At 37.3% G+C, this 24,862-nt stretch overlaps 1 protein-coding gene across 1 annotated transcript; it reads left to right on the forward strand.

The window, feature by feature from the left end:
* The first annotated feature begins 218 nt into the window (after window positions 1–218).
* Window positions 219–24,088, forward strand: fam163ab (family with sequence similarity 163 member Ab). Its single transcript, XM_066647930.1, has 3 exons — window positions 219–405; window positions 19,894–20,008; window positions 20,760–24,088. The coding sequence occupies exons 2-3, from the start codon at window positions 19,916–19,918 to the stop codon at window positions 21,105–21,107; spliced, it is 441 nt and encodes a 146-aa protein (XP_066504027.1). The 5' UTR covers window positions 219–405; window positions 19,894–19,915; the 3' UTR covers window positions 21,108–24,088.
* The last annotated feature ends 774 nt before the right edge of the window (window positions 24,089–24,862 follow it).

Consider the following 24,862-nt stretch of genomic DNA (forward strand, 5'->3'; position numbering starts at 1 on the left):
GTTTGAGAGGAAGTCCTCCTTATTCCTCGGTGTGTGGATGCGGGCTGCTCTCTGACCTGTATCCAATAAACCATCCATCAGTTGAGGCTCTGCTGCTGCATCCACACAAAGCAGCTGCAGCTCATAGCTTTCCCTCCCCATACACACACACACGGAGACAGCGAGCTAACTCTCCTCACTCACAATCTGAAGAAAGGAGGTCGGGGAGAATACAAGCTGTAGAAAACGGGACTGATACATCGCGCCCTGTGGAGAGTTTGTGTTGCTCGGTGATGTTGTGGATTATGGAGCCACAGTGTTGTGCTTTAGCTGAGCACTGGAGCTGGTAGCAGGCTCTAGTCCATTTGGCTCTCAACTCTTCACCCACAAACCGCTGCATCTCTCCTCACACAAAGACAGTACAAGGTACGTTTTAAAGCTGTTTTGGTAGGAAGACGGATTGTAGTGATGTGTTTTGTGCGCTAGTCTTAAAGATTTGAGGTCGAAAGGGAGTCTCTTAAGAGCAGTACACTGTTACAGCACGATGTAGTAATCACAGACCTGTCTGGAAAATCTGGAGTCAGCTACTGGAAATATCCGGCTTACAATGAATATTGAATCTTTACAGTGGGTCTAAGTAAAGTTGCTTATGTAGTTGCATCATTTCAAGAGTAGTTATCTTTAATCCAGCCGGTAATCACCGTGAGTTTATGTTAATTATTGAGATATTCGCTCTTGTAAATGCATTTGCTTGTTTAGAGTATAGTTCTATAAATATAGTTATAAATTATGAAATCAAATCTAAATTATAAATCGAAATTCTGAAGGCATTTAAAAACAATATTAGCATGTAGTAAAAAATTCTTATATTCTTACAATTTTTCAAATAAGAATTATTAGGCTAGATTTTTTTCAGCAGATTTTAACTTCCCATTTATTCGTTGATGAAACCCGTAAAATCTAGTATCTGTTCAGGAAAAAAACCCTCTCCTCATGCCTAGAAGTAGTTTATATGTAACTCTACAACTATAGTTGTGACTCTCAAAGCCACCCCACCCCAGAAATAAACAGGATTGGCTCCTTATATTAGTGATGTAAGAAACCCTGAGTGTCTCTGAGTCTTTGGAGCACTGCAGTTTCAAAATGGAAATGCTCACCCATGATGCTGAGTGTTTATTTGTGCATAATTCTTGCATATGAATAGCAACACATGGGCATTTTCACTAGATAAATAAAACAACACCTTAATTTTCACTGGAGGGTGTGTAAGATATTAGAAATAGTGACCAGATCATTCAGTTGTGATGCTATTATCTCTTTTCCATACAAAAGTAAATATTTCATACACATCACTATTTCAATCTCTATCTATCTATCAGTTTACTCCTGTTATGTACCTGTTCAGACAATGATGCATTAAATCTAGCTGTTGTTTACTTTGTTGATTCTGTCCGCTCTGTTATTGATGGTAATAAGGATTAACTCCATGTTCTTTTGCAGGAAAATCTCTTTCTTATTTAATGATGTTAAAAAAACATACTAGGCAAACCAGTCAGAAACGAGCCAAGCTTAGGTTCATGCTTTACAGAGAGATGAATCTAGACCATGTGAGTGTGAGTAAGACTGGTTCAATGGACAGTTGTTAGTGAAAAATCTATCATATTAAATGTATTTCTTCTTGCATAGGATTTTGTAACTCGATATTTACTTTCAGTATGTTCTAGTATAATTTTAAACAATGTTTATAGCTTTGGGACCAAGAAAAAGGCACATCAAAACTTGCTGAAATGAATAAAACAACTGTAGTGCAGTATGTTCAATTATTCATTCATTATCTGTAACAGCTAATCCAGTTCAGGGTCGCGGTGGGTCCGTAGCCTACCTGGAATCATTGGGAACAAGGCAGGAACACACCCTGGAGGGGGCACCAGTCCTTCACAAGGTGTAATGCAGTATGTAATGTACTATATAACATACAACTATATGCTCTATCATATGTAATATGTATACTGTATTTCAATAGTGTAGTCCCAATATTTAGCTTAATATAACAGGCACCTTTTTATTATTATTATTATTATTATGTAAAAATATATGATGATGACAAGAAAGGAGACACAAAGTGTTGTTCTAATAGAAAATATATTTAACTGCTTAATTTAGGAAATAATTATTCTTACATCCACATGTAATTTTCTCATGTGTCTGAACCACATGGACTCAAATCTGTCTCAAAGCTCCTAATATAAAAATGATGATGGCACTGGGCAAATGACGAAGGTGTAATTCTGATGTGAAATCTTTTCTTTCTATGTGGTCCACCATATTCTGTATGGATATCCTCTTTTTATGAGCATGGTGATGAGTGCTTTTTGAGAAGGATGGGGGAGGACTCTCAGGCTGAATACCTGCCTAAAATTGCCCACTGATGGAGGAATATTGTTGCAGGAATGCCATTTGAATTATTGAAAGCCAGGTTTTTATGCTTGCTGGGTCACATGGTTCCAAGTACAAAGGTAGTGTCTTCCTCAGAACGACTGGAAATTACACTCAGAAACCAGGGCACAGTAGTATTATTTCACTTAGGAAAGGGAAATATGTTGCAAATGACATATTCCACAATCTGATATTTTGATGAATGAAAGCATAATATTTAATATATAGATCTTCCTATGGAACGTATGTTATTAAGGGCCAAACATATTAAATTCAGAAAAGAATGATCTCAGAGTCATCTCAGATTTCTTATTCCCCATGTTCAGCTGGAAATAATACTTTTCACTCATGGTTTCATGGTTACCTTATTATGGTTTAAATAATAAGGCAGTGGAAGCTATAACATGTTAAGTTAGTTTGGTATTATTTGCATACCTGAAATGGTGCTGAGAAACACCACTGATTTGGTTCCACTGTCCAGTAAGCTACCAACATTCTTTCTTTCTTAACACTGGTAGTGATTTGAACCAGTGTTGTCCGTGTCTACAATAAAACCTATTTAACTCTTCCTATCATTACTCTCATGAATAATTTGTACGCTGAAGTCTCTCTGTAATGTCTAAAGTCTCTATAATTTAAGATTAAAATCTATTAAAGACCTAAATATACAGAAATGCTTTGGCTAACCAGATTTTAACCATTTAACTGTAGTTTTAAAGCATTTTGTGTGAAAGAAGCACAAGTAAATATGAATTGGTTATGGGAAAAACTGACCAGCTGTCACAACGCAGATATTAATACTGTGCAAGCTCATTCATACTTTTCCTAAAGGAACCATGAGCCCTAACCCTAACCCTGACACTACTCTTCTGCCTTCCTGCAAAAACGTTGAATAGAATAGGAGACATGAATTGCATCAAGCATGTGAAGCTGTTCCAATGTAAAGTCCATTAGAACTATGGAAGGACTTACAGCCTATATATGAGGACATTTTGAGCCAACACCACTGCTACTCTTGGCTCACTATGTTGATAGCTATGCATTTGCTGTTTCAGCTTTTTATGGCTTTCTTGAATATACAGCAGTATAATTAGAAAACAGGTCCAGTTCATGTTTAAAAGCTGCATACTGATGAATGTGCACCTACTTTATTGTTTCACCAATCCGGCAAGCATAACATCTCTGCACTAAAGTTCATTAAATACAACTATTCATTTTCCAGCAGTACAGTACAGGCCACTGTCAATAAAGTGAATGACAGAGGAAGTGCTGAATAAGGAGGCGGGTGGTGGTTTAAGGTTGTTGGAAATCTGAGCTTGGCTCCAGCTTTGTCCTTGGGCTGGGAAGCTCATGTGGAACTACCATATATCTTGCAGCCCTGGCTTTACCAGCATTATTCCCTTTACACTGAAGATGACATGACACTTTTTCAGTCTGTGTTTTATTGCCATTTATGCATTGCACTTTATATGTGAGTTGTGATTGCGTGTACTTTGAGAGAGCTAAAATGGAGATATTAATCAGTGTAATATGTTCTATATAAATTGATAACATTAGCAAGACCTTGTTCAGTTGTGAGTTTACCTTTTACAGACGTTAGACTGCATCTTTATGTGATCTATTAATACTTAAGTAGTATCTGTCCCTGTTCACTTTAAAAATGAATGTCCTAAGTTGGATAAAATAGGTTGTTGTTTTAGGTGAATCTAGCTGAATCTAGGACCTATTCAAACATGAGTCTGATTCATGGTTTTACATTTTTATTAAATTTGCCCTAGAGTGGCCTTGAAATGATGATGTCCTTTTACATCATGTGAACATATCATACAAGATAGAGCAATAGAAATGGTTCAATGCACATTATTTATTTATTTATTTATTTACCACTGTGGAGGTACAGTGCTGTTCAAAAGTTTGAATCTGCCATATTAATAATATTATTAGTTAAAATTATAATTTAGACTTTATATAAATTTAGTAGAAGATGAAGTGGAGATAAGAGATTTGATTTCCTATATTGGAGTGATGAATACTGAATATTTATTTAATTATAATTTAACTCCTGTATTATATAGTTTTACTGCTTTGTCTAGTGTCCTGCTAATTATGTGAATCATGTAAAGTTGCCCCAGGCTAAGATACTGGAATCATTATATATTTATCTGCAACCAAATTAAAGTATGTTTGTTAATTAATTAAAAAAAGAATTATTTATTTTATTTTAATTTATTCTAGTGTACAAGGTTTGTTATACGAAGGAGAATCCAGTGTTATTACAGGAAAACTGAGTACTGTACCCTAACTCACTGGAACAGAATAAAAATTCCCCTGAGAAATAGAAATACATAAATTACATTAGCTTTTTGGCCATGAATCCCACTTCAGTTTTTGCCCAGTGATGAAAAAGGGCACCATGTTTCATCTGTAGCCTCCAAAACAGAGCAGCTTAGACACTGGCATGCTTTATGTAGGCAATGGGGATTTTCTGGGAAGCCAAACAAATAAATGCATTTTGCTTTCTCTGTGTGTTGAGCATGACACTGTGACTAATGTCCTGCAGTTGTTGGCCCTCTGAAATACAGACTTGTTAAAATGTGTACTGTAACATACAGTCGACGTTAAAATGAGCTTTCTCTGTAGTACTGATTAAATAAAGCTCTTTGCTGATTTCCCAGTGGAAAAAATTGATCTCATGATACGGAAAAGTCCCACGTTGGCAAATTTAAATGATGCAGCTGCTTTTAACAAGACAACAGTCTGTTCAGACAGTCTAAATGTTCGAGGTTTTAGTTATGAAGAGAGATAGACTGACAAGTTTACACACTTGCTTGAAACTGTCAAATTGGTCTTCATGAGGTTTCAGTGATTGTTCTTATGTAATTTCAGTTAATAATATTCGGAAATTCAGAGATGGGTATTAGTTCCAGTAAGTAACAGCCATTGTACTGTCGCTTGTGTTCAAAATCACTACTCAAAATGATTCTGGAAAGCAGATCGATACCTAAATATCGATACTTCCAATCCTTGCATTTGCTTTTAAGAATTGATTCTGGATCCAAAATATCTATATAATTCATTCATTTATTTTGGCTGGAGGTATATCCTTGCTATCTATTAATGATAAAATGCAACCATAGATAGTGGCACATTTTAGGAACTACTTCTCCCTTTGCTAAACCTCCGCCACCACAACCTCAACCACTAACACCTACCCAACCATCACCAACAATACACACATATCCAGGTAGTGTATAACTGATAGGGCAACGATTATAACTGACTGTGGGGGAAGGATTCACATGTTTTCAGACTCGTGTGTACATTTCCTGCAATACTTAAGAGCTAATTTAATTGCATCCCATGCCAATACTGTGGCAGATTTAGCTTTGATCATAATTTCAGTAGTCAGTTTCAGGGACACAATATTGTCATTGTAACCATTGTTTTAACAATTTGAATTATTTATAATAGTCTTTTTTGCTGTGGTCAAACCAGCTAATACCAGTCATTTTTGGGCCAGTGTAGAAGTATTTCCTTTAATTAACTGGTAAATAGAATGCCTAATAGTTATAAGTAAATATTATTGTTAAAAAATAAAACTTATGACTATTATATATATTATTTTATTTGGCCTTGCTGAATCAGATATAAACTAGTTAAAATATCAGTATTTGCATCTGCAATACCAGCCTGGGTTTTACTTGTCCGATCGGAAAGGGAAATGTGTGGTGTCGCATATCACTATTGGAGGCATTGGTTACCAGCCAACAGGCGAGGATGCATGTGATTAATGTAACTAATGCATAAATTGTGTACATTTATAGCAAATGATGAACTCTGCATGCACCCTCCTCCCTCCCTTTTTATTATTTTTTAATTATTATTTCTTTATTTATGTATTTATTTATTTTATATGAAGTGAGGCTACTTACTAAGTGAATACAATTCATTGCCTATGTGCTAGAGTTCCAATGATCAGCCACATTTGTCCAAAAAAGACATTTCAGAGTGAATGGTGGAGTTTTAAACAGCATTATCATAAAGGAGCAGTGGTATGAGACTATTTATGCATGACAGTAAATCCATTTAACAGTACTCGAGGTAGCCGAGTTTGGCAGGGAGTATTATATTATGTCATTGAAATGGCAGTGTTTTCTAATTATATTTAAATAGCACTTTTGCTTGTTATTGCTTGTTATCCTCTGCTTGGCACTGTTAATGGCTATGGGCTGTAATTATGGGACCTATTGTTATTTTCCAATGAGCTTCTCCAACGCGGACAGCATGCATGCTGAAATGGCTTCCATTCAAGTGTGGATATAGAGAGGGTGTCCTTTGGGTTCAGACAGGAAGTGGACAAATGGAACACAGATAAAGATGGGGCAGATAGTGTGAGAGAAAGAGCAGTCAGGTTGATGGAATGAGGAGAAGTGGATGTCATGATGAGGACAGACAGAGAGTGAAGGATGGGATAAAAGAGGGCTGTGTGCCCAGACTGGACAGAGCAGATAAGGGAAGGGAGGTAGAGTTTGGCTGGGTCAGTGCTGAAGGGATTTTACGCTTGTGGCAGCTGAAAGGATGAAGTTTATTGAGCTGATGGACAGAATCACGAGTTAAAATAAAATAAATAAAAATAATAATAAAAAAAGGATTAAGTAAATAAATGTATTAGCCAGGCTGCTAATATCTGCCAGGGCTGTGCTTAAAGGGTAGATGTAAATGTATGTAAAACTTTAAAATTATATCTTATATGAAAGCAGTCTAAACACACATGTGTATGTTACATAGCTACCATGACATCATTATTTACAGCTGCAATGGTCAAACAGACCTATTAAATATACTTTATGACCAGGGGCAGTTTGTTCCTCAGGGTAATGGGGCGATGCACCACCAAAAGGGAAAGGGAGGAAATATTTTTTTTCCTTTCATTCTACTACAGTTTTGGATCTTTTTTTTTTTGGGCAATTTCAAGATGGTGGAAAATTGCCCCAGACTCCTCTCAAAAAAAGGCTTTGAGCTGCAGAGCCTTCAATACATTCTCACAAATGGACCCCTACTCTATTCCCTACATTGCTCACTATTTAGTGAAGTATATAGTGAATAGGGCACTGATTAATTTTGGGCACAACCCTCTACTGATACCTGGAGCAGCCAGAGCCCAGTACAGAGAGCAACTAGTGATCTGATCAGTACGACTTCCATAAACTTCACAATACTCTTTATTCTGGACCTCCTGCACCTAAAATTAAATATCTGAAGACTGAATAGTGAAAAGTGTATAGAATTATATATAAGTAGTGATAAAGCTACAGCGACCCTGAAATGGACAAGCGGAAAAGATGATGAATGAATGAATGAATGATAAAGCTGAACTCGCTTCAAAATATCTGTGAGGGCGACTCAATGGCAATTTATGTATTTATGACCACAGTTGATTGTTGATGCACTGTAGAGGCAAAGTAACTTTATTAAAGAAGACCTTTTTATTGAACTCCTGCAAACCTCTCCACAAATAGTGTACAGTATGTAGATTAAGAGAAAACTTTATGAGTCTAGTGGCTACTGGTTGTATTTCTACATTAGGTGACCACATTAATAAAACTCTAGATGACACTGTCAAGCTACATTCCTTATAACTATGTACAGTGCAATTTGCCAGTTGTCTAGATGGCTAGCTCTTAATTTGTCCAGTGAACAAGTCACCTTAGCAGTTATCACAACAATTGCAAGAGATTTAGCAGGAACCGCCACTGTATTTAACTAAATGTTCATAGGGTAATGCTTGCACAAATGTTATATTGAAATAAACCCTATTTTAATAGGGTACTTTGACCCTATTTGTTGCATTCATTATCTGTAACCTCTTATCCAGTTCAGGGTCGCGGTGGGTCCAGAGCCTACCTGGAATCATTGGGGGCAAGGCGGGAATACACCCTGCAGGGGGCGCCAGTCCTTCCCAGGGCAACACAGACACACACACACATTCACTCACACACTCACACCTACGGACACTTTTGAGTCACCAATCCGCTGTGTGGTTTTTGGACTGTGGGAGGAAACCGGAGCACCCGGAGGAAACCCACGCGGACACGGGGAGAACACACCAACTCCTCACAGACAGTCACCCGGAGCGGGAATCGAACCCACAACCTCCAGGAGCTGTGTGACTGCGACACTACCTGCTGCACCACCTTGCCGCCCCCTATTTGTTGCAGTCAAGTCCAATTTATTTGTATAGTGCTTTTTACAACCTGATGGTTTCAAAAAGCAGCTTTACCGAAATTGAAAATTAAATAAAAATCAAAATTGATAACAGGCATTACGGTGGTGCAGCAGGTCGTGTCTCAGTCACACAGATCCAGGGACCTGGAAGTTTTGGGTTCGAGTCCCACTCTGGGTGACTGTCTGAGGAGTTTGGGGTGTTTTCCCCTGTTCTCTGTTCTCCCTGTTTTCTCCGGGTGCTCCAGTTTCCTCCCACAGTCCAACAACACATTGGCAGGTGGATTGGCGACTCAAAAGTGTCCATGTGTGAGAGTGTGTGTCACCCACTAAAGAACTGGTGCACCCTCCAAGGTGTGTTCCCACCTACGGTGGGCTCTGTATCCACCGCAACCCTGAACTTGATAAGCGGTTACAGACAATGAATGAATGAATGAAATTGATAACCCCAGGTGAGCCAAAGGTGACAGTGGCAAGGAAAACTCCCTTGAAGCTGGAGGCAACCAAGACTCACAAGGAGGGCATGTTACAAATAATAGAGTTTATTAAACCAGAGACTTTACTCTTCTGAGACTTACAAACTCCATTTCCAGAAAAGTTGGGACGCTATAAGTAGAAATAGAAGGCAGTGATGTACAAATAATTTAAATACTATATGTAATTGAAAATAGTAAAAAAAACAATATTTCAACTGTTCAACTGAAATTGTATTTTTTTTTTAAATATATACCCATTTGGAATTTCATGCCACAACATCTTATAACGAAGTGCAGACGGGCATATTTACCGCTGTGATGCATCACCTCTTCTCACAACACTTTGGGAACCTAGGAAACCAATTGCTGTAATTCTTCAGTTAAATATTTCCCATTCTTGCTTGATATAGAATTTCAGCTGCTCAACAGTTCTGGTCTCTGTTATATTACATTTGATTGCATAGTGCTCCAAATGAGTCTGAGCTACTTTTACCGCTCTTTTACTATGGGACCCTGCTGTTCTATGCAGAATGTGGATTGGCATTATTTTGCAGAAATAAGCAAGACCTTCCCTGAAAAAGACAAGGTCTGGGTGACAACATATCGTTCCAAAACCTCTAAATATAAATAAAGTGAGTTTAAAAATATTAATATTGACAAATCCCAGATTAAGAAATTAAGAAATATACTGTGATATCAAATTTGTCCGTATTGTCAGCTCTAATTAAACATTAACAGGCACTGTTAATGTTTAATTAGAGCTGACAATACGGACATCTTCGATGTGCAATCACACATGCCAGGTGCATAAGTAAGTAAGTAAATCAATTTTATTTATAGAGCACATTTAAAATCACTATTGTTTCCCAAATTATTAGTGCTTTACAATATAGGAATATAATAAAAATATAGGTAGAGAAAGGAAGGCAAGAGGGAAAAAAGCTATAAAAGAAATAGCATGAAATTGATTACAGTATAATAAGGAATGCAGAAACAATTGCAGATGATAAGCAAATTAGCAGCAGAGTAGGATCCTTAGAAATAAATCTGGCATAAAAAGGAAAACAGTAAAATTAACCAGAGAATATAAACTAAAAAAAATTCAACATAAAACAGAACTTCAACAAGGAGAGAAAAACCCTCACAGACATTTAAGTGCCTTCTAAAGGCTAAGGAATAAAAGTAGGTTTTACATTAGGATTTAAAAGCAGCAACTGTGAAAGCCTAATCACCCATGAGCATCCATTAGATCTCTAGATCTTTTGTTGGAATGGAGGGAGAGTAGGTCAATGATATAACAGGGAGCCAGACCATTTAAGGCCTTAAAAACAAACCGTAAAATTTTTAAATGAACCCGGAATTGTACAGGGAGCCAATGGAGAGAGGCCAGTACCAGGGTGATATGATCTCTCTTTTTGGTGCCCGTCAGGAGCCTAGCAGCAGCATTCTGAACAAGATGCAGAAGATGTCTAAGAGAGAACTGGTTTACTCCAACAAAGAGAGTTACAATAGCCTAATCAGGACAAAATAAAAGCAAGAATGACTTTTTCTAGGTCATGAAAGGCCAGGAGTGATTTTAATTTGGCAGTTTCCTGTAGTTGGAAGAAACATTTATAATAAAGCTGCATGCTCCCTCTCCTCTTTAGCCCAGAGGATGCAGTGTCCATGATTTCCAAAGAGAAGTTTTGAATCCTTGGACCACAGGAAACATTTCTTTTACATTTGTGGATGCAGCGACGTATTGTGAGGGCAAGTCTTTAATAAACCCAGGCAGCGATTCCTCTATAGAAACCTGGCTGTCTGCAATGCAGTGAAACCTGAGGGCCTGAAGATCTCAAGCTGTCAATATTAGTTTTGGGCTTCTTTTTGGATTTCTCTGGATTCTTTTAAACTTTTTATATTATGTACTGTAGATTAAGAAATTCCCAGATTCTTTGTTATTTTGCTTTGATTGTTTTTTGTCATTGACTAATATATGTTTTGTATCATTACACCATTTTGGTCTAATTGATGTCTTCTGGTTCCCCATTCCAACTTTTTCCCAACTTTTTTTTTTTTAAATGGACATATTGTGTTCAAAAACATAATAAAGGTTCTCAGTTTCTACATTTAAAATGTTGGTTTTGAAATTTCAGTTAAATTTTAAAGGGTTAAAGGGTTTATGATTTGCATATCATTGCATTTTATTTTATTTACATTTTGCACAGTGCCCCTTTTTTTGGAATGAATTTGTTGTTTACACTAATTGCTCGAACAAGGCTGAAAGGATCTGATGGCATTCAGCCACATACACATTACCGAAGTGAGCTTCTGATGACGTTGGATCATTCGTTCTGGATGGCAAACAGCAATTCAAATTAATTCCGAAGTCTTAGATGGAGCTCAGTCACTTTTGAAAAGTTCCACTGATCCATAGCCCAGTGCTGGGGGTTTATACCCCACAAGCCCATGTTTGGCATTGTGTATGGTGGTCTTAGATTCATATGCAGCTACTCTAGGACATGTCATCCTGTGGTCAGTTGTGTGTGCACAGATTGAATGCTCATTTCAGTTTCAGTAGGTGGCAGAGTTGTTTAAGCAGCCACGTTAAAGTGGTAGAAGCCACTTATTAGAAGAGTGTTTATCTTGCTTTGTAATTGTCTATATTTAGTAGCGCACAAATGACAGATGCAGTTTAAGTTCTAATAAATGAAAAAGTGCCTGTTATATATTTATTTTGATCAAAATATTGTTAACATAGCTATGTTAAAATAACTGGGGTCAATTTATCGTGGCCGGCACTGTGGTGCAGCAGGTAGTGTCACAGGAACAGGAGGTTGTGGGTTCGAGCCCTGCTCCAGGTGACTGTCTGTGAGGTGTGTTCTCCCCGTGTCCGCATGGGTTTCCTCCGGGTGTTCCGGTTTCTTCACTCGGTCCAAAAAACACTCATTGGTGGATTGGCGGCTCAAAGTGTCTGTATGTGTGAGTGTGTTGCCCTGAAGGACTGGCACCCCATCCAGGCTGTATTCCCGTCTTGCGCCCAATGATTCCAGGCAGGACCCATCCTGACCCCGAACTGGATAAGCGGTTACAGATAATGAATGAATTAATTTATCGTTATTAACTATTTGTAATAACTGTGACCAGGCTAAAACATAATCATGCAAATCTCAACAAAAGCAATATTCCAGTTCACAGGCCTCTGTTGTAATATACTGATATTTCATTTATTTGGAATAAATGCAGTGTAAGGACTACTGCTTTGTTTTTGGAATAGTGACAATGCAAAAGCTACATTATTAATTTTAATAAATAAAATTGTCACTGTGTACTGCATTTCATTTTGTTCCTGTTGAGTTCCTGTGGATGTTTTGTCAAGAATATTCACATGACCCTTGCAAATGTAAATAACATTCATCAAGTTAATGCAGATGAATACTGAACCTTATCACATGCAAATATTTTTCATAAACTGCAAGACATTGACACCAATATGGAGCAGAAGAGGTGCAGTATGATATTTTAATCATAGTGGAAGTCAAAGTAAAAAGATTTATTTCCAAGTGATTTTGGAGCATTTCATTGGTTCATTCTTCTTGAAATTTTGACACTGTGAAGGACAGCTGCTGTGTTCAAATGGCATAATAAACTAAAAATGGTCAAAAATTTCACAGCTGTTACTCAATAATATATAATAGATTTAAGAATAATAACTGAATTCTACACATGCTCTTTAGGGGGGCTGAATCCAGTAATTTTACCTAACGAAAGACTTCCACAAAGGCCTGAACGATTCCAGCTGGCTCAGTACTCTTAGTTCAATAGTACTGTAGTTAATTGCCTGGGCTGATGGGGAGTGAGAGAGCTTCCTAATGCAGAAGACTTGCCAGTGTTCAGCTGCAGGAACTCTTATCAGCGCTGCAGCCCTTCAGGCAGTAAAGGCGATTGAAAGCTGTGCCAGACTCTTGCATTTTCATTGTTGCTCTAATCTAGGCTCTGCAGTGAGGAGAGGCTCATCCAGCCGTCCGCTGAGCTGCTGTGTGAGCAGAATTTCAAGCTACTCTCCGCCCTTAGTCCCATGTGCCAGACTTCAGGAGGGAGGGAAAGAGAAGGATGACATAAAGCTTACGGTTGCTCTGTTCTGTCACTTATCAAGTACTGAGCTCTTGTGCTGGTATTGGCATAATGGTGTGTGACTGTCTTAGATGACAAGATATGCAGCACTAAGTTTGTTTAACAATTTTCTGTAGGTCTTTTTAGGGCATGCACCATCTAGGATTCTGTTTAATATGCTGGTGTCTTAATTTCCGTACACTTTCCAATACAGCACAAGTAAATAGTGGCAGCTAATATTCCAAATAAAATTCTTCTAAAAGAATTCTTCTATCACCTTCTAAAATTTTAAAGGTGATGTTCATGGTTGTAATCAACAAACACAGATATTTCCTTAACTTTTGCTACCTCTCTAGTCTTTGTGTGCTTTGGAAACCGGTGTCATAAAAAACAAAGTGGCTCAGTCAGACATGCCAGGTTTCCCCTCTCTCTCTTCTCACAGCAGAAAACCAGAGACCTCCAAATGTTGAAAATCTCACAATATTAGCCCCAAGGCCATTTATAGATATGTGTCAGAGAAAGCATTTGATCCGAGCGTTTGATAATTTAGAATAGAGTTTGCGCTGAGCCTCATGTATCGTTAGCCACTTAAGCCTAGTAGCTCTAAAGAACTTAACTTGGATTCCAAACGTCTTGCGTGATTGCCTTGATTTGGAGTGAGGGAGAATATTTTATACATTTTAATTTTGAATCTTCGCTCTGAAAACCTGTCAGACCTCTTTTATCAGTAGCGATGAATTATTTCCTGCACAGCACGAGAGAATGAGTATGGAATAAGAGGAGCAGCTGTCTCTCTTTTTCTCCCATTCTCTTTCGCTCTCTCTCTCTCTCTCTCTCTCTCTCCTCTCTCTCTGTCTCAGTCTGTTGTGGGCCTTCATTTTGCTCATCCAGCTGCATGATTGCATTTCATCATGCCAGCTCCTTAATCAAATCTGCACTCCTGGTCAAATTCAATTCTGCCGAGCTGCTTGACCCAACACTTCCTCTGTCAGCACGCTCTCTACACTACTCATAGAATAGAAACAACAGCCACTCACAAAGGACAGCATCACTCTCTCTCTCTCTCTCTCTCCCTCTCTCTCTCACTCACTCTCTCTCTCGCTCTCTCTCATGCTGTTTTTCTCTCATTCTCTGCAACTCTCATCTGTTCCAGTTCATCAGTTCATAATGATTCTTGTTGTTGTCCATCAGGTGGTGCGTCCATCTAGTGCCTGACTGACAAAGTAACATATTGGTTCAAAGTTAGATTCAGTGATAGGATGTTTACCAGTTTTAATAATATATCCCAGGTATACAATAAATCATACCTTTTCAGAATTTAATCATTTCAGTAACATGAGACATCGTTCTCCCATCTAATTCACCTTCTCACTTACCGATCCAACTGTCTGTCTGTTTGTATGTGTATCCTTTTACCCATCAGTCTCAAGGCTGACTGAGTCAGTAAGATTTCATGCCAGGGTAAGTCCGATGACTTAAATCAGGTAGTGCTTGGCGGTATGACATGTATGTTTTATGACCGTATGGTAAAATAAAACTTTACCAAGCAATTATTTTCCGGTATCAGATGACATCAGTCATAACCACTAAACACCATTATACAGGACTACCTAATGTGCAGAGACACAGCATTGTGAAATGTGTAGAGTAAATAATAAATACACAATAAATAAATCATACTAACAGTGAGGCATTTTAGTTGCAAGAGGTTTGTATCAGATTCTTCATCAGAAGTTAAATGAGTGCTTAAATTTCAGTATGGATATTATTGAGAAGCTTTTAGAAAACCCAGGAACACATCCATTATCGTAGTACAAAGCGAGAATATTTTATCATCCACCAATATTATGAGGTGTAATGAGGATATAATTATTTGACTGGAATTATATAGGTTTGTCATTCAGTTTGCTGTGGCCTGAGTGAATATGAGCTGTGTAACTGAATCTTCTGGCCAGACAGATTTGATTTTGTTGCTGTAGAGACACACCAGAAACAGGAAGCAACAAATTGGATTACTGCATGTCCATTCTGGGCAGTGAGGAACTGATACTGAAACACATTGTATATTTGTGGTTATACTGATATCAGAAAGTCTGATATTTTTATTTTTATTATCACTGTGTGCACTTCTTGGATTGACGGAACAAAGTAATATTTAAATATTTACCATGTATTATGTTATATTGTATTATATAATACATAGTTTAATTCCTAAAGTTGTTGATATAGTTGGGTGTAGTTATTTTTTATTTTTTATTTTTTTTGAAAAACTCTTCTACAGTGTACTGAAATGTTGCATAAGCCATTTGTTAGACATTAAAGACGTCTTTGGTTTGGTAATATATCGCCCTCTTGTGGTATTTTTTTTTTTTTTTTTTTTTCTTTCTGTTGTAATCGTCATGCTTCAGTATAAAGAAAACACTGAACAAAGAAGTCCTCTGATTTACCATTAGATATCTGAATATTTATTTCCCTGTGTTTGCAAGAATTGGCTTCTTGGTCATATTTCTACACTTAAATATCCGGCATTCAAATCATTGTGAAAGTAACTTTTACATTGCAAGTGTAGAAGTGGGCCTGTTTAAAAAAAATGGATGATATAAATGACAAACATCAGTATATGAGTGTATGCTAGCAAGATATACATGTTAAGGTGGATAAGTTTCTGGACTTAAGTAGGAACTGGGCAGGTTTTGTGAATTATACTCTCTGCAACTCTCAGTGAGTAACATCGGCACCTTACGTACGGGTGACAGTGGCATCTATGTTTTTTTTTTGGTGACAGTGGCATGTGCCAATGGCATCGATTTTTTATTTTTATTTATTTATTTTTTTTGACAGTGGCATATGCCTCTGTTTTGCGCAAATGCCGATGACATTGACATCCGTTTTATGACACTGGCATATACTCCACTTCATTGTTGAACATCTGCCAGTAGATTAAGTTTAGCTAGCATTTGGATGTTTAAACTAGCTATATATTTAACTAGCACATGTATGGTACTAGCATGTAAACGGACCAAACATGTGACATGCTAAAAACATAGCATCCCTTATTCGCACACAGTCCACTGTCACTGTGTTCATGGACAAGTGAACTACAAGTTCTTCACAGTTAGGGGTATACGACGCTCCTCAAACCCACCACTTTTAAGACGTCGACATACCACAATACTGCCGTGCGATAACATGAGAGGCAGTAATATATATATATATATATATATATATATATATATATATATATATATATATATAGGGGCCTAATGTCTTTCTCAAGAAGAATGAGAAAACAATATGGGGACATTGCATGGTAGGTGTGTTGTACTATTACGTATTAAATGAGTACAAATAGTGGTGCAGCTACCATTATTATTTATTTTATTTTATACAGGTAATGTTAAATGCCGTATAGTATCATGTTCACTGGTTATCAGTAATATATGGGAAATACATTTTATACTGCTAATATACAATAGAATGCTGTATAGGAATGCTATTAAAAGTGGCAGAGGGCTATACTATAAGGTTTAGTGAGCCTGCGTTCTGGTGCTGCAAGTCTCTGACATGTTAACATTGATACCTTAATGCTATCATGTATTTATTTTGCTTTTTAGGACACACATTTAAAACACTTGATGGTCTGTTTCATGACATCCAGGCTCACAGTACTTGTCCATTCTGTAGAAAGTGTGATGAGTGCACACAGGACCACATCTCTAAAAAACATTTCAAGTATTCTGTTTTTTTTTTTTTAAAGATGCTAGCAATAGTAAGCAGTCTGTTTCTAATCTGAATTTTTATGTTAATAATGGTATATTTATTTTGGTAAATGTTGAGGAAATACTAATGGTCAAAATGTTCCTTTGTGATCAGTGTGATTGTCTTATTATTGAGATTAAAAACTTAAAAATGATGTGCTGTTTATGATCTGTTGTTTTTGTAGACTTTTGATGACTTGTACAGCTAAACTAACTGTCCAGTAGTAATTACATAATGTTGAATTCTTTTTTCTGTCAGATATTTTCACAGTGCCATGTTTTTGTGGACAAGTTACAGACTTAAAAAGAAGTCATTAAATAAACACATGGGCTTTATTGTAAAGGAGAAAAAGGGAACTGGACGAACAAGTCTACTTTAATATATAATATTAATTACATACTGGTGTTGGTAAAATCGTACATGATGGTATTCTGCAGCATATTACTGACACAGCTGCCCTCCTAAAATTAAAACTCAAGATAAAGCCAAGTTAATACCAAGTTGTAATGTTATACAGAAAATACCACATTTCATATTGTAAGGATCATTTCTATGGGGTTTTATGCCACTCCCGATTCATAGATTCCAGTTCTTAATGGTACAATATTATACAAATGTTAAAATAGCCTCAGACAAATTCCATGTATTGATAATTTAAAAGAACTATGAAAAACAACACCATACATACATACATACATATATATATATATATATATATATATATATATATATATATATATATATATATATATATATATATATATATATATATATATATGGTGTTATATATATAGCATAAGACTGACAAAAATATTTAGGGGAAATCTGGATTATATGTCAGTAGAATTGGATGTCAGCACATATGAGCCTTCATCATACATTGTCTTGGTTGAAACGTCAGCTTTCAAGAATCTGACATGCAGTGTTGTACAAGGCTATTAGAGCTTCACGTGCCATAAAGACATTTTAATTTATCTAGTAGTCCAGTAGTAATGTTGCTTGGCAGCATTGTGGTATGTCGATGTCTTGAAAGTGGTGGGTTTGAGGAGCGTCGTATACCCCTAACTGGGAAGAACTTGTAGTTCACTTGTCCATGAACACAGTGACAGTGGACTGTGTGCGTATAAGGGATGCCATGTCACTTGTTTGGTCCGTTTACATGCTAGTACCATACATGTGCTAGTTAAATATATAGCTAGTTTAAACATCCAAGACATGTGACATGACTATGTTTGTAGCATGTCACTTGTTTGGTCCGTTTACATGCTAGTAGCATACGTGTGCTACCCAGTAAACAATTAGCCGTTGATTCAACGTTGAAATAACGTAATGACTGCCGTCTAATCAACGTTCTCTTAAGGGTGAAAATGAAAGTTGAAAAGACAACCAAACACAGACATTGAAAAGACAACTATTAGACATATTTTGGACGTCCATTGACGTTATTAATTGGTCCCGAAATAAATTACTTGTATAAAACGCGTTTTGGATGTCCACTGACTTTATCGATTGGTCACCACTTAACTAACTTAAGATGGATTTTGGACGTCCATTGACATTTAAAATATGTGTTTGACGGACATACTACTTTTAAACCTATTTTGAACGTCCAGGGACGCTCCTTGTTTACTGGGAAGTTAAATATATAGCTAGTTTAAACATCCAAATGCTAGCTAAACTTAGTCTACTGGCAGATGTTCAACAATGAAGTGGAGTATATGCCAGTGTCATAAAACGGATGTCAATGTCATCGGCATTTGCGCAAAACAGAGGCATATGCCACTGTCAAAAAAATAAATAAAAAATCGATGCCACTGGCATATGCCACGGTCACCAAAAAAAAAAAAAAAAAAGATAATACTGGCATATGCCACTTTCACCAAAAAAAATAAATAGATGCCACTGTCACCCGTACGTAAGGTGCCGATGTCACTGGCATGTGCCAGCGTCACCCGAACGTAAGATGCCGATGCCTTTCCATGTTAATACTGCCTCTCAAATAAGGGCAGCTGTGAAGGAGTTATCAGAGACAGCTGAAAGGTCTAGTCAGTGGTTGTGGATAAGGAGAACACAGACAAGTTGGGAAATGCACTGGAGAGGTGCTGTTGTGGTGGTTGGTGTTGTAGCACGTAAAGATCACATGGAACTGGTGGCACTGAGCATGCATTAACGGTGCCAGTGTGGCTAGGTACAGCTCTAGTCACCAGGGAGGCCAGTGTGGATTTATGGTTGTTGATGGTAAAGGGTGAGGTAGGACTGTAAAGCTGGCTTGGAGGGGTGTGAGTCTGGGATGCCAGACTTCACTGTTGAGCCTTCTGGAGGTGTTGTGGGCTTATTTCAGTGAAACACTGACGAGGGGAAGTGCCTACCTGATGACCCCTGTGAAGAGCTAGTGATGCAGTGGGTGGTTTGGGTACTCATGTGATGGGCTCAATGAGTAACCGTAGATGTTAAGGGTTATCTGGTTGCTGATCAGTTCATAAACGGCCACAGCACACTTAGGGTGTAGCTGTAGGATTGGAACAATAGAAATTGTGTGGCGGCTGGTGGGAAGAGAGTGGGGTGTGTCCTATGTGAAGCTCTAATGGATTGGCATACGATATTTTACATCTTATCTTGCGTATGATTGTAATTAAAAATATGTTGTAGTATGTAACTTTACAGGTGTCAGATGTTTAATTAAAATAGTCAAAATATTTAGATGATGAACAATGATTGATGTGTAGTTCCAATAATTATATTCTAATAATACAGTATGTTTTTGTATACATTATATTTTGTATACATTATATTATATGTTGTATAACTAATTTATTATTGTACATAGCCCACGTTTTTGTTAATCTCTTTCTAAGACAAGGGATTCCAAACTTAATAATGTATGTACGAATGAGTAATGTATGCCTTCTGTTTGTGTTTTTCTTACTAGTGTTTGATGGAGATCAGGTCGAATGACAGCGGGAACTGTGGTTATTACTGGAGGAATACTTGCAACGGTGATACTGCTGTGTATCATTGTAGTGCTCTGCTACTGCCGGCTCCAGGTGAGTTCTGAGGGAAAGCATAGCATTGCAGACTTCTTTCAACAGTTTGTGCTTTTTTCACAACCTCTGTATTACTAACATATGTTTCTTAAAGGTTTAATCATTCCCTCTGTTTAATGGTCATAAAACTCCTGAGTTAGATTATAATGTCTTCCAAACAAACTAATGGTGCTTTTCCATTGCACGGTACCTACTCGACCTGACTTGGCACGATTTGACACACTTTTCAGTTACTTGTCCCTGGTCGCTTTTCCTGCAAAATGTAGCTGGTGCTGTCACAAATCACCAGCGGGCTTTGCAAACTACAACAAATGGGATAACATTTGGCGGTAACAAATAAGATTTCTAGCTTGGATATTTTACAGAGTTTGTAATGGATGTCTGCATTTTGTTGTTACTGACAAGTTTCTTTGGCCAATCGGTGCTCTACAAGGTTTATATGTCACATTTAGTCCCTACTAGCTTTGAACTGCTAGCAAGGACTAAAAAAAGTACAGGTTCCATCTACAGGTACCAGATTTGACTAGCGTAAAACCAAATATATAAGCCAAGACAAGCCGAGTTTGTACCATGCAGGGGACGAGCACCATCATTTCTATTAGTTAAGGTTTAAATTTTTTGTTTGGTAGGGGGCTTATATTCTGTTTTTGTATATTTTTATGTCCACTTTAACATTTGTATGGTTTCTATATCTAAGTTTTGATTCTTTAACTTTGCTTAGTTTCTTCTGAATCTCTGCTCTCTATCTCAGTATTACTGCTGTAAGAAGAATGGGTCTGATCCAGACTCCGCCTCCTGTTCTCAGGCTCAGTTGGCCTGTGACTCCTGCAGCCCTCCCAGGCTGGACGGGGCCAGCGTGGCACCACTGTCCCTTTCGGCTCGCAGCTTTTGCCCCACCTGCTCGCCCTACAGCTCATCCTACTACATCCGCACCACGGACGAGACCCGCAACGGAGCCGAGCGCATCGGATACATGCCCGGTCAGCACGAGAGTCCGTCTCTGTCCTTCGCACTGCCCTCCACACACAGCACCTCGCTGAGCTCCCATACCCTGCCAGAGTTTTACTCCAACACACGCGCCATCAGCACTGACGTCTGACCAGAGGCTGACAAGCTACAGGCTAGATGAGGCGTTGTTTCTAGGCCTGACCACTGTAATACAGAGGGCACTGTGGTATTTGCAGACCAGGAAGATTCCATATGATATCCATGAATGCCACACTGCTGTTTGGTTCCTGTTGGATGTAAACAAATGCAAATTGATAGAGTTACATGTTTGCTGTAGCTGAAGTCTCTGAGCACCACTGTTATTTATTTGGGCCTCTTACCTATCATTGACTTAATATTCACTGTACAAAGTTACTCTTGAATACATTACAAACTTTACAGCTGGCAGCTCCCTATACCAGCAGGTGACAGTATTCTGTAAGTGTAATTAAAAAGAGGAAAAGACCCCCTTTTGCAGAAAGACAAGCAAAGTAGCCTAGCCTAGTATGGACATTTATGTTCAGGTTAGCCTAGCTAGTTTGTTCGCCTTGCTTGTGTTACTCAACTTTTGTGTTACTGTGCAACCTTTCGCTAACATGAAAAGCCAATCAGGAAACTGTGTCAAATCCAAACCAGCACTGAGATGGGCCAACTACTGTTAAAAATGTCTGAAACTCAACTGTTAACCATGGACATTCAGTGACAGCTGATACATGTTTTGGTCTGTCAGGAACCACAGAGTAATTTACTTGGCTCATGTTTGGGACAAGACTCCCAGGGATAAAGCCCAACCCTTAAGTCCAAGTTGGTTCTCTTTAGAATGGTTCTCAGATATCTTTAAATGTGAACTCCTTGTCTTCAAAGAATGAGGGCTATCCAACGTGACGTCTCATTTGCTGCTGATGGAATTTTCTACATACCATACAAGTTAAAAACAAGTCTTTCTTCACTATTAATATCAGTTTTTAAAGAATAAAGTGTGAACTAAAAGACAAGAACAATCAAGGACATTACTTCTAATGAATAACTACAAAGGACTAGATATCCAGAACTTTCTCTATGCAAGGTCTATGTGCTCCAACATTGAGAAAAGCCACTCTCTACTTTTTAGCAAATGGCAAACTCATCTTTAGAGACACAACATGCCAAGACCTTGACTGTCTAAGAGCTTTTTCTGTAGATGTTTGAGCACTGAATGACACATGCTAATGAAAGAAAAAGTCAAAAAACAGTGACTAAATTATTATCATCCAAATTCTGTGCTTTTCTTAACCCTTAAAATGTTTTACAGTTATTTTTTATCACACGAGATTCCCAGAGTTTGTTGAATTGGTTGTTTGGAATTTTCTAATGGCATAATCTGCTATTTCTAAATCTATTTTCTCTTTCATTTATATTTGGTATACACTATACACCTACTGATTAATATTATTATTTATAATAGGAGGCATTTGCCTCATCCATATTGAGCCCTGAGTTTAGACGAAAAGTTCTGAAAGCCCTAATTGTAGATTTAATGTTTATTCACATCTAATGTTTTATACACCTTTAAATAACAAAAGTGTCACTCTTCATGAAAGACGTTGTATATGTAAATGATTTTGTGTAGCCAAAGAAGTTTCAGCAGAAAATACAGCATACTCTGAAATAGGTGGAGTAACTTTGGCTGCTTATACTGATTCATTTACTGCTGTGTGGTTTGCTGTTATTCAAGCTTTTAGGTTGCTATAAATGGAAATGGACAGAATGGAGAGAAATACTGTGTAATTTGAATGTGAATGGAATTTTGAGCACCCAGCAGAGCTGTTTCTATTTTGTCCCTTACACTGATGGGTAAAATCACTCGTCTTAACCCCTTTACGTACAGTGATGTAAGACGAATGCATTTGAATATATTTGTTTGTGTTTGTTTGCAAGCCAGCCCACTGCTATTTAATTCAGCCAAAAATGTTCAGCTTGTAAAACTAAGAAATCTGAACAAATACACCTAATATAAATACCCTGTCATTGTTATAGAACATGTTTAAAGTTAAATTACACTTGGTAAATGTGGTACTTTGTTAATGTGTGAAAATTACAGCACATTATTTTTTCTTTTTTTTCCTTTCTTTTGTGTTTTATTTCACAATCAGTTATAAAATGTGTACTGAAAATGGCAATGCATTTAAACAGGTTTATCATGACGAGAATTATTTTAGTGTACAGTTTTTCAAGTTTAGAATGAAAGCAAATGTTTTGCAGTGGACTAAAAAGAGCAACGCAAAAAATTAAATAAATATCATAATTATAATGAACATTTATTTAGGTGACGTGTTGTTTCTAGCCTTATAACACATTATAAATTGAGATGCAATTACACTGTCAAATTGTATTTACTATTAAGTTGAACAACCACTACACCTACAATACTATGCAAACTTCTGTGACGCTATATTTATTTTTATTTCCTCTCAAATGCGCCATTATGCACCACTTTCTCAAGAGAAATAAGATAACCCTTGCACAAAAGGGGGACAAAGTCAAAGAAGAATAAATCAAAATCTTGTATTTCCAAAAGTGGATTCAATAAAATTCAAAGCTACAAAGAAAAATTGGAACTATCCAAGAGGTGACTTGAGCTCCACTCTTTCTTTGAATTTGAAAAAATCCTCCTGTTTTTCTCTCAATCCTTCCCTTGTAAGAAAACATCTCAGCACTATGGGTCTGAAAAGATTAATAGCTTTGTATAAGTAAGTTGGTAGTTAGAAAAGATAATGGCCAAAATAGAAAATTTGCAAATGAAACAAAGAAGCTGCTGGTGTTCTCAAAACCATGGACTGGCCAGTCCAGAGCCTAAGTTTCACTGAATGTGATTGTGATTACATTTCTCTGACTGTGAGAAACATAAACTGTAACAAGCTTTGAGATGTGGAAAAACATCCTTGCAGATCTGGTTGAAAAAGTAAAAGCAGGGCTCCCAAGAAGATTACAGGCTGTAAAAAAAAAAAAAAAACACTCATTACTGAAATACTGTATGCTATATTTAGTTGTTGAGGCATCTGTGTAATTTTGGTTAAATATATGTTGTTATTTTTTGCTTTTTCACTTGTACAACGTGATCATTTTAATTGGAAATTAAATGAATGGTTGGAAATAGGAATTGTGTTTTCCCTGAACTATCACACCTTATTCAGCTTATGACATTATGGTCTAAGCCTCTGTGAGTCCTGTATTGTGTGAATTGTATAGTGTCTGTAGAATATGACTTTTTGACCAATCCGTTGCTCTCATTTCCTTAGTTTTCACTATTATCTTTAGGATGCCTCTCACACCATCAGTCTGTCCTGAAAAATGTCTGACGTTTATAGTATGGAATGTATTAGAGAGATGGTTCCAGCTAGTGCTATCTGTGCATTGCAATACATGATACTGGACCTCCTGCAAAAAGAAGTTTTAGCAATGCATGTGGACGTAAATAAATCAGAAGTAGATTTTGAGTAAAATGATTGGATATTCTTTGAAGTAGTGCCAGAAGCCCTCTTAATAGAACCACTTATATTGCAATTTACTGAATGCCATTTTGCACTGATGGCAGCTGCAATCATTTTTAACGAAAAATCTTATTCACGTAAAGCAAGTAAATAAGCAAATCACTTTGTCTATATTTTAAAATGTTTTTTTTTATTCACTACATGGCCAGAACTTTGAGGACACCTGCATTTAGCCACAAGAACATAAGTGAGGTTTGGAACTGATGTTGGATGAAGTTTTGGATCAGAAAAATCCACTTTTATTTATCTCAAAGGTACGACATTGAGTGGCTCCATCACATGACACAATGCAGGGCCACTGCTCCACAGCACAAAGCTCAGAGGCTTCATACTTCAT

This window comes from Hoplias malabaricus, chromosome 16, assembly GCF_029633855.1.
Source record: "Hoplias malabaricus isolate fHopMal1 chromosome 16, fHopMal1.hap1, whole genome shotgun sequence".
NCBI classification, from domain to species: Eukaryota; Metazoa; Chordata; class Actinopteri; order Characiformes; family Erythrinidae; genus Hoplias; species Hoplias malabaricus.